Here is a 19,413-nt window from a genome sequence, read left to right as displayed (position 1 = left end):
AGCGTGCCCTAGACAGCTCTTCTTTCTTAAAGCAATGCTTAATTCATTTGCTGACTCTACATGGCTCCATGTGAATTATAACAAATCTAATATTTATCCCATCAATGTTTCAGAGTAGAAAATGGCAATGCTAGCAAATACATTTCACTGCAAGGTTGGGGCTTTGCCCTTCACGTATCTTGGGCTTCCTTTGGGGCTTAAAAACCCAATTTAGAAGCTTTCCTTCCTCTCATTCAGAAGATTGAAAGAAGACTAGCTTCAACTTCTATTTTCCTATCTCAGGCTGGCAGATTACAAATGGTCAACGCGGTATTTTCTTCACTTCCAACCTATTACATGTGCACACTAAAACTCCCAAAAATTGTGATCAAACAGATTGACAAACTTCGACGGCATTGTCTCTGGAGAGGGGCAGACATAAATGCAAAAAAACCTCCTCAAGTTGCTTGGAAATCAGTTTGCAGGCCAAAAACCCAGGGGGGACTTGGAGTCATCAACCTTGAGTGGCAGAATAAAGCACTCCTTATGAAATGTCTTCATAAATTCTTTAATAGAGTCAACATCCCATGGGTTAACATTATCTGGGACACTCATTATAGCAACTCTCTGCTCTCAACTAAACCAGTTGGCTCGTTTTGGTGGAAAGATATTCTCAAAATCCAAGATTCTTTTAAGGAAATTGCCCAAGTGGAGATTAGAAATGGTAAATCTACTCTCCTTTGGCATGATCGATGGAATGGGCAGCGTTTATCTGAAAAGTTCCTGGAGCTTTGGTCTTTTGCCTCTATCAAGGAGATTAACATTAGTCAAGCTCGGTTGGCTTCCCCGAATGAAATGTTCCATATCCCCCTCTCTGCTGAAGCGTTCGAGCAGCTTCTCTCACTTCAGGACACCCTTGGTAATCTTCAGTTGCTTGATCACAATGATATTTGGCGATGCAGTGCCTCTTCCAATCAGTTTTCTTCTCAAAAGGTCTATGCTCACTTGATTGGCACCCGTCAAACGCTCCCTCTCTTCGTTTGGTTATGGAAATCTAAATGTCAACCTAAGCACAAAGTATTCTTCTAGTTATTGCTCAAAAATAGATTGAATACCCGCTCCCTTCTCAGATGACGCTCAATGCCTTTAGACTCCTTCACCTGCGACAACTGTATTCTCCAGATTGAAGAAACGTCTATTCATCTTTTCTTCAGATGCAACTTTGCTAGGAGATGTTGGCTACTTTTGGGCTTCCTCCCGCCGTGTTCTACGGATCTTCTGCATACCCTAATGAGAATTAGAAGACGCTTGCAAGTTCCTTGGAGGTTAGAAGCTATTATCATCATGACGTGGTGCATCTGGAGGTGCAGAAATAATTGGATCTTCAACGAAATTCCCCCTTTGGTTTCTGAGTGCAAGGCTATGTTTAGGAGTGAAATTGTCTTATTATGCCATCGAGTCAAGCCTATTCTTAAGAAGATATTGCATCTTGGTTGCTCATTTAGGGTTGTAACTCTTCCCCCCTCTGTTCCCTCTTCCTTCCATTTCTTTGTAATTTTCCTCTTTATACCTAAACTCAGTACTTTTGATTTAATAATATTACTGTAGGACCTTCGGACCTTCCTACAGTACATTTACTTAAAAAAACAGTGTCAAACAGTGTACACGTCTCTTATTTTACCCTATCTACTAGATACAGTCTAAACCGCTGGAGACAGTCTAGACCATATGTCCGTATCCCAAAATATAGCACGTGTAGTAATTGAATCTGAACCCTAAAACCTGAATAGAACATGCAAAGTAGAACTCAAAAGGATGACCTATGAAGGAGGAACATGTTCTACATATTTAACTGGACAAATCAACTTAACTGCATACTCAAATGTTTAGTTGAGATGCAAATCACCTCCTCTTAGAGTACATAAACGTTAATTCATGGCTAATCCTTGAAACGAAGCATCGTGCAAAAGGCACAATAGTTCAGCCACTTCCTTTTTTTGCGAATAATTCAGTTACTTCCTACTAGGAGCATATTTACAAACGACTGAACTTGCTCGATGGCATAGCAATTGTCAATTCTGCAATGCTCAACATTCCAGTGAAGGATAAAAATGTCTAGTTGCATAGGATAACCCCTTCTCTTTGAACATACGAAATCGAGCATGTTTCTCCAGCACTTCCTGTCACTATACCTTTTCCTTTTGCTCGAAGTCACTTTTTTCCCATCCTGTCCTTTTCTGTCTATGCACTTGGGCAGAATAAAAAAGAGTAGGTGGCACTATACTATATTCTGTCATGCTTGCTCATGCTGAACTGCGGTCTTCTTGCACGTACTAGATCGAGCACCAGGCATCCTCAAACTGATAACAAACGCAATAAGCTGCAAAATATACCAACCCCTTAGTGGTACGCCTCAAATTTATATTGAACAAAATTGCAAAATATTTGCACTGAAGACTTACGGTGCAGAAGCCAGCACACAAAATACTGAAACCTTTGAAGTTGAAGGGCTCTGTTTCAGAAAGAAACCACGCTGGCACAACAAAGCGGGATTGAGACTTGTGCCAACTATAATTCGGTAAAGGAATAGTACTTTGTTACTGTTCTTTCTCTAATTCTATACCAAATGCTTACCGGTTAAGGGAGTAAAGATGAGGGGACCTAATATGCTTGCAAAAGAACTAATCCCAGATATACATCCTTGAGCAATTCCCTAGAAGGCAACGCCGCAACATAGATTTAGTAGGCAAAACATAGTAGTGTCAACTGTCACGTAATAGTAGTATATGGTAAACATCATGAGTTCACTGCTATCAGAAAATCAAATTACCTGCTCATTTGATCCGACATTTTTTGATACATTGGTTCTTATCTATAAAAATTGAAAGCACCATCAGCATTTGTTGCAGTCTCACATAAGGTAAACGAATCATAAAAATGGTCAGCTAACAGTGGCTTACAGATGGGTGAACAAAAGCACTCAAAATTACAAATGCCGCAGCAAAATAAGGTACCTGCAAGATGATTAAGAAATGGTTAAGAAAGAGATGAATTGAGATGCTCAACAGAAGGTCCGATCGAATTAGTTTCAAACACTTGGAACACAGTGCTGAACTATGAAGCCAGCACACTGTTACAGTTTTATTACGTATGTGATCATGAGGAATATCATGTCGAACGTGTCCATATAAATAAATTGTCAAGTGCAAGGAAAGTACCCAATATGACCATGCAATGCCATACAAGAAAACCTGCAATATTTCAAATTAATTTATTTAGCCAAAAAACCCGAAAAATGTTGTCATTAAGGATTGGGTAAAAGTCTCGCTGAAAGTTATTACATGAGTACATCCACCTAGAAGCCCAACAATAAGCAGCATCTCTTCACCCAGAATCGGAGCCAAGATAGGCATTACAGTGAGCTGCAAACATCAAGCGTGAGAAAAATAAATTACATCTCTTGAATGAACGAATACTACTGCAGCCTTGAAATGACCGAAAAACTAATGCTATAGCTTCCACGTAACAAATTATTTTGGTACCTGTGATAGCATCCCGGCAGCACCGACAATTAGAAGTAGATTAGCAAACTCATCTTTGTTGTAACCAAATTGTGCCTTCAAGTAGTACTGCATAGGATTCGACCACAGAGAAGCATATAGCATTTGAAAACATATAAAATTATAAATCATGGCTGGTGGATGCAAATGATCAAAAGTAAAATACAATTCGAAAGCTGGTGATAAACTCCTGCTATCTTTAGTGCTAGACCTTCTCCTAGACTGAAAAACTAAAAATCACAAACGTCAACTGAAATCTATTGTCGGATGGAAAATTTTCATACCAGCAATGCAGTCTGAAGCCCATGTTCACCTAGACTGTAGAAGAAAGTGATGGTTGCTGCCCCCGACAAGGCCAGACTACACGAGGAGTAAACCAACATCAGTAGAGCACTCAGAAACTCCAAGAGTAAACGGTCCTCTAGAGACTAGAGAAGTAGAGTGCAGGGTCACAAAAACTGCTATACACACAAGAGAATTTTTTTCTTAACCTGCCAGTGAGAAGCGCGACCATGTCGGACAGAGACGGCAGGCCTCCCTTATGCGGCGGCAGCCGAGGCGAGAGCTCTTCATCGGAGGATGATGTGGAAGAGGCGCAGGACGAATCCTGGAGGAGAGGGTCGCAGGCTTCGTCGGCGCAGGAGACGCTGCCGCCAGCGTCGGGGAGGAAGGCCCTGAGGTAGAGCGCTGCCGCCACGGCCACGGCGGCGGCGACCTGGAAGGTGGATGCGGTCGGGAGGAAGCGCGCGGTCAAGGTCCCCGACACGAACCCGGCTGCCGACACGCCGGAGAGGAGGCCGAACGCCGCCGCGCGACGCCTGGGGCCCACGTGGTCAGCCTGCGTTGTCCACACGTTCGACCTGGTCAAGATCTCGCCGTTTGCTCCATCGTCACTTTTCGTGGTTTGTGATTTTTTTTCTCTTCTAGATTATTATTCCTTATTTTATTATTATTATTTTCGTTTCTTGGCAATATACACACTATATATGCGTGACTTGGATAGTTGCGACCCGTAGTTTTTACCACGTAGGCAAGGCAGAGACAATGCATGGTGCCCTCGCAGAAGACCCCGGCGATGATCTTGGCCACGTAGTACACGTAGAAGTACACCTCCGAGCGGCCGCATGCCAGTATAACTGCCCAAAAAAAAAAACAAGAGAGGTGAAGCTTGTCCAAATCTGAGCAGAGATGCCGCGTAATGGCCTGCAGGCCATGCATGCTGGAAATAAGCTCCACTCCACTTACACAGCGGCGCGATGGCTACGGTGACCGGCAGCGTCATGAGCGCCTTCCGGCCGTACCTGTCCGACAGGTTCCCGACGATGGGGGTGACGACGAGCGCCCCCATCCCGGTGACCTGCATTGGGCGTACGTTGAGAGCGCCGGGGTGTCATGGATCCTGGCATGCATGTCGACACAGCTGGTGGTGGCGAGTGATCAGGCAGGCATGCGTGCGAATGAATGATGCTCACTGCGTTCTGGAAGCCGCTGAGGTAGATGGCGACGGAGCACTCGTCGCGGCCGGGGCAGGCGGCCTCCATGGTGACGTCGGTGACCGCCGGGATCACCATGAAGGAGGCGAAGTGGAACAGGAAGGACACCACGAACAGGTGCCCCAGCCCCGCCAAGTCCTTCATCTTTCTTTGGTAGTAGATAGTGCAGAGCAGAGAGCACGAGCTGAGGCGGTGATAGATTGCATGCGTTTATTAATGTCACTCTGTTCCGGTCTCTTATACTACCCTCACGCAGAGGCGAGCACAATGCTTACTTACAAGGAATGGCGTGGGGCTCACGCATCACATCAAAACTTTCACCGTTCCTTAGGGCGTCGGTCTATCAGTAAAAGGTGACATCGCAGCTCGCCGGATTCGCGCGCCGTGCCCGAACGAGCCAAACAGCCCGGTCTGTTACGGTGGCGCCGTTTGTATGGGCGTGGCGCGCCGCCGCGATGGCGACCGGGGCGAACGGAGCTCCCGGACTTCCAGTGCCTTGTACGCATGGGGCATCGACAGTGCGGGCGCGTTTTGGAGTGCACTCCACCCCACTCGCCGGGAGATGATTGGGTCCCCGGTGGCTTGCTTGCGGCCCCCGATTTCCTGACGGGAATGGAAGGGTGCAGTGGCGCGGTCGAATATGGTTCACCGGGCTGGGTGACATTTGTTCTTGCTTTCGGGTAATGATGATGGCGAAGTGGGCTGAGTTGAGCCTGAGCCCCCGTCGGCCTAATTTTGTCTGCTGCTCTATAGAGTATAGGAGCAGGTTGCTTGTTCAGTGGGGGAGGTCGCTTCAGGTCCGTTGCAGATCTGCTCTAAGAGCTTCATGCCGTGTCACGTGGAGTAGTTTCGCATGCATCTGGGGTTCAAAAGGGGGCCTTGCTGCCTGCCTGATCGCGGGGAATCTCAATGTCTAGTGCAATAAGGCCGTATCAGGGACTTTGCGGCAAGTACTTTTCGACAGCTTATTAATTATAGATGAAATACGCAAGTGTACATGTACAAAATAGCGATACGCCGAGACATGCTCGAGTTTTTCAGACGCCGAAGGATCATGCTGAACGAAATTGATCCCGCAATTTTCCGCAGTGAGATTCATATGTGTTCTTTCGCCCGTTTGGATCTAGGGTTAGATTTTCTTGTTAATGGACGATTCATCATATTCAGAAGAAAAAAACGGGCTTGGCCTTGTAATGTTAGGTGGACTTCCTGACCGTCTGGGTGTCCCCCACCCCCCAGAGATCTGCTCCGTTCCTTCGAGTGGATCGTATTCTAAAGGCTGGGCCTCAGAGATGACAGCCCAACCTCAAGTGGGCTTCACCTACAGAAATCTGAACCATTCCTACAGGAAATTAACTGCCGTACAAACAGCGCAATGACACACACAGGGACTTACCTGTGGAGACGCATACGAGATACGTTCCCACATGTCTATTTTCTCCATCCATCTGTTGGTGGAGTCAATGAATGTAACGTGTCAAATGCTAAGGTAGCCAGTCTGTTCCCTGTATGAACGAACAAACGATGCTAAGGTAATCCTCAGTGGAACTGCTTGACTGCTAACGTATATGCAATAGCATAAATAAATATGGTAGTTAGCCGTCAACACGACAACATCGATTATTCTCCCAGGAGCCCAGCCCATTCTCGGTCATCATATTTTAAGAGGAGCAGCCTCACCAACGTTATCCCTGCACAATTATAATTGACACCCCCCTCAAACAAAAAAAAACATTCTCATGACTGTACAGCAGTGCGGTTGAGAATATTCGTCCAAACGATGAAAATATGAAACGAACGCGTTGTCCAGCTCATCTAGCTCAAGCCGGCCACCGGCCCACGTATACGTACTGCTTACCTCTGAGGCCGAGGCCGGTGCCAATGGGGGCTAGAGTGAGGCCGAGAGGAAGCATCTGTGTGGGCAGGAGAGGGGCGGCCGATGGCGGCGGCGCCCGGCGACATCGGGCTTATAGCTTCACTCTAGCCGGCACGGGAGAGTGAATTGAGGTGGTAGAGCAATAGGCGGACGATAGCGGGGCGGGGCGGCCGAATTTTTTATATTTTAGCCTTTCCTCGGAAAAAAATTCACGTTTGGACTTTAGAAAATTTTAATGTTATTTTGGTCCAAAAATGACATTAAAATTTTCTAAGGTCCAAACATGAATTTTTTTCTGAGGAAGGGCTAAAATATAAAAAATTCAGGCGGGGCGGGGCCGTGTGTTCAAGTGGGTGCTGGCGAGCGAGACAGGCGGAGCGAGACTGCGAGAGTGAGTTGCGGTCTCTGTTTGGTCCATCCACGCGTACTAACACTTGGTAATTGCTTGGAGTCTAAAAAATTCAAAAAAATATATAAAATTAGAAATTTTCATTCTGAGTCCATTTATAAATACTCTCACTTAGTTGGAGCTTATTTTACACACTATCTCATCTCGTGGTTTTTTCTAATTATATGTAATTTTATTTTAAGTAGTATGTAAAATTAAGTTGTGTAATTTTTAGCCGTTGAAACAAATCGCTATGAATAATTAATTCTAAAATATAAAAGCTGATGGCGCTATAGACTGAGGTTATATCTTGCTGCAGTCTATGTATTAGAGTAATAGGGACGAGAGTGGAGTCGAGAGATGACGTAGGTGGACAAGAGATGGATGGTGCACTAGAACTAGCCTGATAGGCCACTCGCGCGCCGCGCCGCCTGCCTACGGCTAGCATCCACGTTGGTCGATAGTGTGTGGTATGGTACAGTGTATATGTGTCTATATTTCTCCCCGTTCTTGACTGCACTGTGTTAAATTTTGCCCTTTGAGTCCTTACACGTGAGTAACCTCTATCGGCCAGTTCGATCCATCAGTCATCTAAATAAACAGAATAGTGTTAAACGAGCTCCTACATATAACTGTAGCAGCTAAATAGACTCTCCGTTTGACTTTAATTTGTACTGGCTTTTACAATCTTTGTTCTCTATGAATTGTAGCTGCAGCAGTTCAAAGGCTTTAATCCGAAGCAAACAACATAGTGGTCGCACTAAATACTCCCACATTCATTAATGTCAAACTATGCCACGTGCATGCTCTGTCCATACACTAATTTTGGGAGATTGTGTGGGTTCGATAATTAAAACAACTAGTGGAGTAACCTTTATTATGATGTTGTATGTGAGATATATTTAGTCTATACCCATGGTTGAGCAGGATTAGAAACCATAAGGAGAATGGTGGAGGCCACAAAGGATAATCAAGTGCTCAACATAGAAAAAAGAAGAAGAAAAGCAAAATACAAAGGCTTAAGACAAAGGTATTGCTAGGGCATTTTGTTTTTACCAATCAAGATACAATAGAGTGCATGCATGATTAGATTTAGGATAAATAGTCGTCATGTTATAAAGAGAGCTCAAAAGGTTCTAAATTGTCGGGGACCATAATTAGGGGTACCCCCAAGACTCCTAATCTCAGCTGGTAACCTCCATCAGCACAAAGCTGCAAAGGCCTGATGGGCGCGATTAAGGTCAAGGCTCAGTCCACTCAAGGGACACGATCTCGCCTCGCCCGAGCCCAGCCTCGGGCAAAGGCAGCCGACCCCGGAGGATTCACGTCTCGCCCGAGGGCCCCCTCAAGCAACGGACACACCTTCGGCTCGCCCGAGGCCCAGTCTTCGCAGAGAAGCAACCTTGGCCAGATCGCCACGCCAACCGACCGTATCGCAGGAGCATTTAATGCAAGGATCGTCTGACATCTTATCCTGACGCGCGCTCCAGTCGACAAGGCCGAAGTGACCGCAGTCACTTCGTCGCTCCACTGACCGACCTGATAGGAATACAGCGCCACCTGCCCTGCTCCGACTGCTGTGCCACTCGCCAGAGTGAGGTCGACAGCGGCTAAGTCCAGCCTCGGGCGACATAGGAAGCTCCGCCTCGCCTGACCCCAGGGCTCGGCCCCCGTCTCGGCCTCGGAAGATGGACTTCGCCTCACCCGACCCTAGGGCTTTGACTCAACCACGACCTAGAAGACGACGAACTCCGCCTCGCCCGACCCCAGGGCTCGGACTCGGCTCCAGAAGACGACGAACTCCGCCTCACCCGACCCCAGGGCTCGGACTCGGCCTCGGCTCCAGAAGACGACGAACTCCGCCTCGCCCGACCCCAGGGCTCGGACTCGGCCTCGGCTCTGGAAGACGACGAACTCCGCCTCGCCCGACCCCAGGGCTCGGACTCAGCCTCGGCTCCAGAAGACGATGGACTCCGCCTCGCCCGACCCCAGGGCTCGGACTCAACCTCGACCTCAAAGGAATCGCCACCTCACCCAAACTCGGGTCCGGACCAGCCACGTCACCAGAGGGGCCATCATTACCCTACCCCTAACTAGCTCAGGCTACGGGGAACAAGACCGGCGTCCCATCTGGCTCGCCCCAGTAAATAAGTAATGATGACACCCCGCACGCTCCATGACGGCGGCAGCTCCCAACCCCTTATGTCAGCAAGGAGACGTCAGCAAGGACCCGACAGCCCCGATAGCTGTACTTCCGCAGGGCTCCAGCGCTCCTCCGACGCCCACGACATCACATGAACAGGGTGCCAAAACCTCTCCGACTGCCACGACGACATGTACTTAGGGCTCTAGCTCCTCTCTGCTAGACATGTTAGCACATTTTTACACCCCCCATTGTACACCTGGGCCCTCTCCTTACGTCTATAAAAGGAAGGTCCAGGGCTCTCGTACGAAGAGGTTGGCCGCGCAGGAGAACGGGTCGGCGTATAAGGCTCTCGCTCACTCTCTCTCTCTCTCTCTCCCACGCGAACGCTTGTAACCCCCTACTGCAAGTGCATCCAGCCGCCCTGGGCGCAGGACAGCACGAAGGCCGCGGTTTCCCCTCACTGTTCTCCCCCCTTTGTGTCCCGTCTCGCGCCGACCCATCTGGGCTAGGGCACGCAGCGACAATTTACTCGTCGGTCCAGGGACCCCCCGGGGTCGAAACGCTGACATAAATGGTTGCTCAAATGGCACTACATGAATTGACTCCATGCATAAGCTTTAAACCTAGTGGAGTTATGAAACTTCACCTTATATATGTTGGTAAAATGTGCATAAGTGTGAGGAACGCGTTGGAGTTAGCACATGTTAAGAAGTATATGGAAGAAAAAATGATAGAGGGCACACCAAATAGGAGTTAGACCCTAACATAGATAGCATCACGCTTGCACAGTGCCAGTCTGATGGCTAACCCTAGCCTCGCACAAAATAAGATCGTCAGACTCTGAGCGTTGCTTTGATGTTAGAGAGTGAATAAACCCAACCATGAAATAGGTAAGTAAGTTGTATTGCATAATAGTTTTCATGTCCATGAAGTGTACAATGTGAGGGGTATTTATACAAATACTTAAATACCCTTGATCTATAAGGCTATAATTGCTTGCCCGCTCAAGGACAATTCGGTCAATATCCATCTTTATTAGTCATCGAGTCCTTAGTTGTGTTTAGTCTTCACGGGCATGTTTGTACTTCTAGAGAAGATTCTTTGTCATCTTTGCTTCATTGCCTGAGGATACAATTCTTTATATTGAGGCTTTGTAGATCATTAACGTGGTGCGAAGTCTTCGCGGATGAAGGGATTCCCATATCTTGGGGCTTCGTAGATGAAGATTTACGTATTTTTCCTTTGCCGACAAGGTCTTCAGGTGAAGGGTGGAGTCTTCACACCTGAGTGAATTGATTTGTTCTTTTGTTATAACTTTGTTGCTTTATCTAATGTGATGTTAAATCTACAAGCCAAACAAACAATCATTAGTTAGCTCGAAAGAATGGAAGTGCACCTTTAACTATAGTGAAAACCTCAACAGTAGCCCTCGTGGGTGAAGGCCTACCGCGAAGGTCTTAATCCTGTGCAGTCGTGATCTTTTGCAATGGTTATAATGCCATCACTGATATTTAGAGTTGGCTATTGAAGAGAATAATAACAAATTTCATATTTGTGGTGTTTTAGTTTGACCATCATGGGTTCAAAGAGAGATTTGAATAGTTGTTTTGACCAAAGTTGTCTACAAATATTGTGCTCACAAGTTTTTTATTTACTGGTTTTCCTTGTGCTCGAGCGATCTTGTTGGTCTTGTCCTGGGCAATAGGAAATCTTTCTTCTCGATCGGCTGGTTTGTTTTCTTAGTTTTGTTCATGACGTGTGAAGAAGAAATTTCTTTTGCAACCTCTTCTAGTTCCGAGGAAGACCTATATTTGAATCAGAATTAGTTAGCAGTAAAGCAAGGTTTCTTAAGTTCGCAGTACCTCTGTTGGATGAGGCTGTTCTTGCCTCGTTTCTTCAGAAAAGATCACTAGTATTAGTACATGGTCAAGTTCGTTTGCCAGGGAGCCAATTGGTTCCGAAGCCGATATGTAGTATTTAAGGACTTCTTTACCGCTGGACTTTGCTTCCATGTTTAAGATATTAAGGAAGAAATTCTATAATTATGGGAAAGAAAAAAAAAGAAAGACGTAATAACTCTGGTAACATAAAAGCTGTGCTTCTGTGGGATGCATCATAGACCATAGTGCTAGCGTTTTTGATCGCGAGAAGCTAGGCACATGAGTCCACCTGTAAAGGTGACGAGAGATCCAGATCAGACCTGCAGGGACGCACTGGTGCTAGTCTTGATAAATTCTCCAGTGGCATGTGACGCGTGTGGGGCCCTCCGACTGCCCATGCATCGTAGGGTTTGACACGCTGCAAGTACCATCCGTATCTGTATATCCGCAGTATTTAAACAACCGATCGTGAACTAACTAATCCCGTGGAAATGGAAAAGATTCCACCTGTTGCGTCCCTTTCCGATCTTTACATGGACAGTCACCTCTGAGCTGTCTCACTCGTAAACCATAACCACCCCTCCATATATAAAAAACAAACCCTAGCTTTGGACACGCACAAGTGTTATATATATACTCGTCCGTTGTTCTCTAGCTACTGGCGTTAGAGTTAGAGACCTGCAGGAGGAGACAGAGCTTAGGTGAGCAAGCAAGAGCGAGAGACAACAGATCATCAGATCGGGACATCCATGGAGCTGGAGGCCGCTGCCGCGCCGGCGACGACGTGCAGCTGGAGGGACGGGCGGAAGCTGGTGAGGTGCCCGCGGCTGCAGCTGGACACCAAGACGGCCACGGCCATCGAGCAGTCCACGGGGGCGAGCATCGCCGACTCCGCGGCCGCCGCCGAGGGCGCGATGCGCGTCAAGATCGTGCTCAGCAAGCAGCAGCTCAAGCAGGTGGCGGCGGCCGTCGCCGGGGGCGGCAGCGCCGCCTTCGCCGCGCTGCCGCCGGCGCTGGAGCAGCTCGTGAGCTTGCTGAGGCGCCAGCACGCCAAGAAGCAGGCTGCGGCCGGGAGGCGCCGAGGCCGGTGGTCGCCGGCGCTGCAGAGCATCCCGGAGGAATGCTTTTAGCTAGGCCGCCTGCATGCGTACGTACAGTATGTCTAGTGCTCTGTACTCCATCCACCGTCTGCTTGTATAGCTAGGGCTGCCGCCAGATTTCCGGCCTCTCTTTTCTTCCCGGGTCGCAACCTGCCGATTGGTTGGGCCAAAATGAGCGCCCAATGGTTGCGTACCAAATTTGAAATGTCACATATTTTAATCTGGCATTTGCCATTTGGATCCATCGATCCAAAAAAAAAAAAACTTCTCTGTTTATTTCCGAGATGGTGTACATATCTTGATCTGGCCAATAAAAAGGCAATGATGAACTGGGGGGAAAAGGGACTTTCTTTGCCGTGCAGTTGTTGTGCGTGGCTGTGGGCTGTGGCCGTGATGAATAATAGTGATCTAGCTGATGCTAGCCCTGCTGGCTGCTCTGCACTGCAGTCTGCAGGGGGATGAGAAATGGCCAAATGGTTGCCAGGCCACAAGATTCCTCTCGAGTAGCAAGATAAGATCTATGCATGTACACGAGAGGGTTACAGTTGTGGTTTATGCATGACCAGAAGGGAGCAATTAGTACACCGACATGGCCTACGACTGGGAGCAATTAGCAAGATAAGATCTATGCACGTAAACGAGGGACCAGCAGCTGAGCGTCAGAGGCTCTCAAGCTGTGCGAACTTTTTTTGAAGCAAGCCTGGTCCTACGTACTGGGTGTGCGTTCAGCGGCCAGCTTGATGTAGGAAAAAGTTTATGTTAGTATTTGCTTTAGGTACCAGTTCGACCTGGAAATGGATTTGGATAATCCAAAATCTCAAATGGATTCAAGATGCTTTGGGTTTAGTTGGACGAATGCCGTTTGGATGCGGATAACCATAGCCGTGGCCCATGGCCCATGAGAACCAAACGCATCGTATTCGCTTCCCCGTCGAGTCCCTGGCGGGCAGCGCCGCCACCACTCCACCTTGCTCGGCCCTCGACCGGTGCTAATTATCTCTATGCTGCCACATGCTACGCTGAAAATGGCTACTGTGACGTACGTATAGCAACGGTATTACTGGCCTCCGCGAGTACATACCTGAAGTAGCAAGACTGAAGACAACTCGCGATTCACAAACCCGTAGAATAATCGTCTCAACAAACTCCGAGTAGACATGGTAGCAGAATCGTAGTCCTAAAGACTAGTCCACACACATATATACTCATACGTACCAAATCGTACTAGAAAAAAAGCAATCAAATCACTCTTCTGACTGCCGCTATTCCACGAGCCAGGCAGACGCAACTATCACGATCAGACCACCGCCGGGCGCCGAAGCACGCAGCCGCGGTCGACCTGGGGCCCGCGCAGACAAATGACGCAAAAAAAGAGCCGATAAACCAGCGAGAATGGAGAGGCAGCCAGGCAGGCTCCACGGCGGCGCCGGCCGCCCACCAACGCGCGCATGGGCCACGGCGTGGCGCGGCTGTCCCTAATTGCTTAGGCGAACTGCCCGGGCCACCGCTGGAGCTCGACTGCTCTAGACCAAAGCCTCGCGGTGACAGGCTGACAGCCGAAGCGCAAGGGCAACCCGACGAGACGACAGCCGTGTTCGTGACGCGCGACGGCCCGCACCGCTGTGTCTATTTCCTTTCGACCGCAAGGGGGCAGCTTAGGCCAGGCCGGCCGCGCATGTGACAACCTACCTGAAAACGACCGTGCGTGCCCTGCCCCCGATTGCGAGAGCTAGCTCCGAACTCTCTCGCCAGCCACCGCGCGCGCCAGAGCCCAGAGACTTTCTGGTGAGGCGCGGACGCCAAGCGCGACACGCAACGACCACCTCGGCCGGGAAGAGAGGCACGGACAGCAACGACCACCGGCACACGTCTGGTAGGGCGGGGGAGCACGCGGCCGGGCCGTGCGTCGCGGCGCGCGATCGGACGGCTGCGGCGGGGTGGCGAAACGGTCCGTTCGCCCGTGCATGGCCTGGGGCCCCTGATCAGGCCAGGCCAGGCCAGGTCGCTGCTGTGTCTGTTAGCACAACGACACAAGTTGTGGTGTACTACGCGTCCTGCTTATCCGAAATTATTTCATTTGCCCAACGCCGATTGGGACGTGGATGGAGTCGGAGCTGCCTCCCCTCCGCCCTCTATACGTCACGCTAGCGTAAGCCTTGCGTCACAACATTTCTTCATCTTTTTTTTTTGGGTTCCTTCATCTTTTGTTTATTGAGCGTGGGGGCCCATCGGTCCTCGTAGTGCATGTTACCTGTCAAAACTATTCGCGCGGGGTACGAATATCTAAGAACCTGTGCTGTCCATGTGCTAGCTAGCTTATGTACGTACACGTCTCATCAGCTGTGCATGCCGATGTTGATCACGTTCATCGCCTCTGTACGTTCCTTGCTGAATAAGATAATCATCGATTTGTCAACCAAGGGTTCAGTTTTATTTTCTAGTTTACCGTCATCACGTTCTTCACCGCGAAGTAACTTTGTCGCTTCTCTAAGCTTCATCAGTTGCAAGAAACATCTACCTACGTGTCGAAAAATGCGAGTGGCTCGACTTGGATCCCTGCCAGGCAGATCGAACCGACAGGGTCGATCAACGCTGCTCGATCCTCTCCTCTCACGGAGGCGATTCCGTCGCCGTACGACTACCAAACAGGGGTTAACGCAAATCTGGGATCGCTCGCGTCCTGCCACATAGAAGAACTCGCCTCCACTCCATATAATAATGTTGCCATGAAAAGTGGCGCCCTTCACATGCGCTTTGTCCGTGGTGTGTACAGCTCTGCATGGATTCCGGACACAAGCAAACAGCAGCAGCAGGTGCAGAGAGCTGCACGGCTCGTATTTAACTAGCTTAGGGTTCCGATCAAGGGGAGTACGTACGTGCACACAGTAGGAGTAGAGGGACCTGCTTCCTTGAAGCAACCTCTCATCAACATGCCCGCGCGCAGGCTGCGGCTAGCGGCAATTGAACAATCGAAATTCTGTAAGATCCAACTAATCTGGCCGTGGCTCGTGTATTCGCTTCCTGTTATAAGCATCTTTATTTTAGGGCCTATTGAGCAGCAGAGCTCTCGCTTAGTTTTATATGATATGGCATTATGGCTACGTTTAATTTGTCTGATATTTACCGCGACCATGGCGACGCACGCAATTAATGTAGCCCGTAGAATGTATAGAAGTACAGCGCAATACCTAGCTAGCACTATCCATGTACGCGAAATTGCGGATAAGCCAAAGGTTACGTTATGGGAATATTTTTGTGCGATGGTTCGCAATGCACCAAAACCAAACGGTTGCTGGCTATGCTCCGAGCTGCCAGTCTCTACTGCAAGTTACCTCTTTGACTCTTTCTCCAAACACGGCAGTGCATGCGTTGTACACTGCCACAGAACCTGATTGGTCGCCCCCCCCCCCCCGCGCGCAGAAGCCAAAACCTACGTACGTCCATTGATTAGTTAGCTATAGTAATCATTGTTAGATTCTAGTGTGTAGAATCAATTCTTAATCCCTTAGAATAACAAACCGTAACTGAAAATCCTTGATACGTCATTGGCGGACTTAGAAGGTGGACAAGGTCTGATTTTGATACTGCTAAATTATATAGATGGTTTTGATTTATTTGCTTCTTTTAATTCTCATAAACAGTAGAAATTAAATTGCAAACTCATTTATTTATTGATTTTTATAAGATTAGACTACCCTAACTTTAAATCCTAGATTGGCCACCGCTTGGCGTGCCCGGAATGCTGCCGCTACCAGCGACCGGCGTCGTCGCGCGTCGCTAGGCTCGGCCGGATCAGAGGATGGCTCCAGCTTTTCAGGCTTGGACCCGTGTTTCCCTGCATTATTTTTGCGCGGGCCGGGGAGGAATCCGCTCCGATCCGTCGTTACTACGGCAATCATGCAGGGGACGGTTTGTTCACCGTCCGCGTTGATCTTTCGGGTGCGAATAATTACGAACCAGCATGGTCGTTGCGGGTCGATCTGCACTGCAGCTCTGGTCGTCTTCTTGGTTCAAATTCTAAAAATACCGATCGATACACGAGTGGAAATGTGACAGCAAATTCTTGGTTCAAATTCTAAAAATACATGACAGATTGACATCTAGGCAGGCAGAAATGTGTCAGCAAATACCGATCGATACACGAGTGGGAAAAGCGGTATAGCAAATAGTAGCTATATATATATAGCCCATCGATCGATGTCTCTGTCAAAGACGCCATCTTAACGACCCGAATGTACGTAGACTCCACGAGTCATCGATCTGGGGCTTTGTGCGCCAACACGTTACTTGCAAGGACCTCTCCCAATGATTCCGCCATCTCACTCAGCGAGGAGAGGGACGGCCATGTGAGGCGCCCATATCTTTATTCACCCTCCCATCCAGTCTCATGATTGTTTTAGAGTCTTGATTAAAAAAAAACTGTACCACCTCAGTTCTTATTATTAACTACTTTGTCAAGCGCTCCCAGCGAAAAAAATTTAATCGGACAGATCACGGGTGACTGACGGAGTAAGGTCAGGGACGACGCAAGGCTGGTCCAGTTGGAGGCCCCACGTGCCATAGACGCAGACAGTTGTGGCTGCGCTCACCAAAAGGGCGAGTAGTAGTATATAAGCATGTTGGTATGGTATGGGCGTCACATTACTCGGCAGACGGCAGCGCACACATTCACTTGGCCTTGGCTTTTGCCTTTGTGCTGTGACTTGCAAGGAACGTCGGCGAGAGGGCCGGGCAGGCAGGCAGGCGCACAGCACAGACTCCTCCATCCTCGCCCACCGGCCGGCCGGCGCTCCCGATGGCGTCCAGGTGCTTCTTCCCCAGGGACGCTGCGGCCGCCGACCACCCGCAGTCCAAGGCGGCGGCGGCCCAGGCCCTCGAGCGGCTGCACCACGGCGGGCGCCTCCTGTCCAGGGAGGACGTCGGGGGCGCGGTGCGCGTCAAGATCGTCGTCAGCAAGCGCGAGCTCAAGCAGATGGTCGCGGCGCTCGGCGACGGCGGTCTGGTGGCCGCGGCCAGCAGCGAGCGCCACCGGCAGCGCGCGGCGGCAGCGGCAGGGCCGGGCGCCGAGCAGAGGCTGCAGTCGCTGCGGCGGCGCAGCGTGCGGCGGGCGGCCGAGGCTGCCGCGCGGCGGATGCAGGCGGGCGGGGAGTGGGAGCCCGGCCTGCAGAGCATCCCCGAGGAGGTTTGCTGATGACTACCAGACCAGTAGATGATGTATGATGATGGCGTCCTTCTCTTTCATGGCTAGTAGTAGTAGTAGCAGTAATCTCTTGACTAATTGTGGCTTGGATACGTTTTGATCCATCACTTGCCTCGCTGCTGCTAAAAGCGCGCTAGGAGATGTATGGTGTTGTACAGCGCTGTTCTCGTTCTGCTCTGGGCTATCCTGGCCCAGTACGGCTGCTTCTTGATGTAGTTTCTGCGTACGTTTTGCCCTGTGAGTTTTCTCTTTATTTTGGTGTGGACCAAGAGAGGATCGGAGGAAATTGAGAGATGTGTTTTGGACCTTGGATCACAATGCGGTTGCTGCTGGTGATTGATTCTGGAGCGCTGGCGTCCAACCTGTTGCTGAAATGATGGGTGTCCGGTGCGTGCCACCGTGAGTGTGGTGAAAGGGTGAATCGTATGTTGTGTGAGACGGCCTTTTGGTCGTTGGGCATGCATGGAACATAACCAAAAGTATACTAACATAACATCCAGCGGTTACTGGTGGTAAAGGAGCACCACACCACACCGGTGCCAAACTGCCAAGATTCCATCGCACATGGCCAGATGGCTGTCGCATTAAAGAAACCGACGGCTGCTTGTTGTTGCTTTCTGTTACCCACTGCTTGGCTAGGCTTTAATTTGCCGGCATGCTGTGGCTCCCGTCGATTCTGCGCGCGCCGTGTAGGCCGGGTAATTTCGAACCAAAATAAGGAGTAGTCTCTTCTCTGAGTTTTATTAAAGCATACGAAAAACGGGTTCACCAAAAGTGCCTTTAATTTCCGTGTCAGAATCACGTGTACGTACTCCGCGTTGCATGTAATCCTACGTGCTCTTTTGTAGGCAGCGAACTACTCCTCCAGATTTGCATTGCAACCCCGACAGACCTATGAATGCAAGTAGTAGTAGTTTGGCAAACGCATCCCATCCTGAACCCAACACCAACAACAAACAAATCATTGCCATCTTTTTTGACTACTAGCTTTCAACAAATCCCTGCTTTCAATCCCTAATAATAGTACCTGCAGCCATCAATCGGCCCATGACATGACATGACATGACCGGCCAAGCTCAGCATTGATGTCTGCTTTTGCCTTCTGTACTGACGCTTTGACATACTAGGAACGCAGCCCAGCCATATGCAGCACCGGACCCGCCCCCGTGCACTGCTCGGTTCGTTGCTTGCTTCCGGTTCCGGTGGGCTGATATGACAGGTCCAACTTCGAAGCATTTTCAGCACGAGCACAGTTTGCACGTCCAGAACGCGTCCATGCACCTGTGGCTGTGTGTGGCAGATTCATCGAAATTTTGACGCCGCATCCTCGAGATTCACCGTGCTCCTCAATCTAGGATGAACATTTTGGAGTCCGAAAATCGGAGAACGTACGTACTCGCGTTGACATTGAAACTGCTGCTGCATCTTTTCCCAAGTTAAGTTCTGTAGTTGCAGTTCTCACATACGGTTGCTGCAACGAACCTACGTCGGAAGTTTACGCACGGTAGGTCAACGCTCGACACCACTGATGTACTATTATACTCTTCTTTCACTGGAAAGCGTACGTGGACCAATGCTCGCGTGAACACATGATTTGCTCCACGTGTAATTCTATCTAATAGGTTTGTCACAAGCTAGTCAAATAATTCTATTCTAACCCACAGTTTAAAAAACTTTGTCCGTACGAGTTATTACAACAACAGATTTAGAGTAAAGTCCAATAATTCGCCTCCATAAATATAGCCGGATGAATTTTAAATGCCCCTACAAACTTTAATATCTAACAACATA

General features: G+C 49.1%; 3 protein-coding genes across 3 annotated transcripts; 2 read left to right on the top strand and 1 right to left on the bottom strand.

Moving 5' to 3' along the window:
* Positions 1–1,774: 1,774 nt before the first annotated feature.
* On the bottom strand, positions 1,775–5,244 carry LOC100277128 (uncharacterized). Its single transcript, NM_001150784.2, has 13 exons — positions 5,012–5,244; positions 4,785–4,896; positions 4,563–4,675; positions 4,031–4,377; positions 3,824–3,899; positions 3,522–3,608; positions 3,321–3,401; positions 3,198–3,230; positions 2,940–2,993; positions 2,810–2,851; positions 2,614–2,692; positions 2,442–2,512; positions 1,775–2,359 (listed from the first exon to the last, which is right to left on the bottom strand). The coding sequence occupies exons 1-13, from the start codon at positions 5,174–5,176 to the stop codon at positions 2,273–2,275; spliced, it is 1,347 nt and encodes a 448-aa protein (NP_001144256.2). The 5' UTR covers positions 5,177–5,244; the 3' UTR covers positions 1,775–2,272.
* Positions 5,245–11,983: 6,739 nt separating this feature from the next.
* LOC100275272 (uncharacterized) lies at positions 11,984–12,777 on the top strand. The gene has a single exon (NM_001152147.1). It carries the CDS (start codon positions 12,072–12,074, stop codon positions 12,450–12,452), a length of 381 nt encoding a protein of 126 aa, NP_001145619.1. The 5' UTR covers positions 11,984–12,071; the 3' UTR covers positions 12,453–12,777.
* A 4,285-nt stretch (positions 12,778–17,062) lies between these two features.
* On the top strand, positions 17,063–17,859 carry LOC100278665 (uncharacterized). Its single transcript, NM_001151865.2, has one exon. The coding sequence runs from the start codon at positions 17,218–17,220 to the stop codon at positions 17,611–17,613; it is 396 nt and encodes a 131-aa protein (NP_001145337.1). The 5' UTR covers positions 17,063–17,217; the 3' UTR covers positions 17,614–17,859.
* Positions 17,860–19,413: the final 1,554 nt, after the last annotated feature.

This window comes from Zea mays, chromosome 5 (genome assembly GCF_902167145.1).
Source record: "Zea mays cultivar B73 chromosome 5, Zm-B73-REFERENCE-NAM-5.0, whole genome shotgun sequence".
Classification (NCBI taxonomy): Eukaryota; Viridiplantae; Streptophyta; class Magnoliopsida; order Poales; family Poaceae; genus Zea; species Zea mays.
The sequence above is the reverse complement of the archived record's forward strand: the minus strand, read 5'-3'. Positions and strand labels throughout refer to the sequence as shown.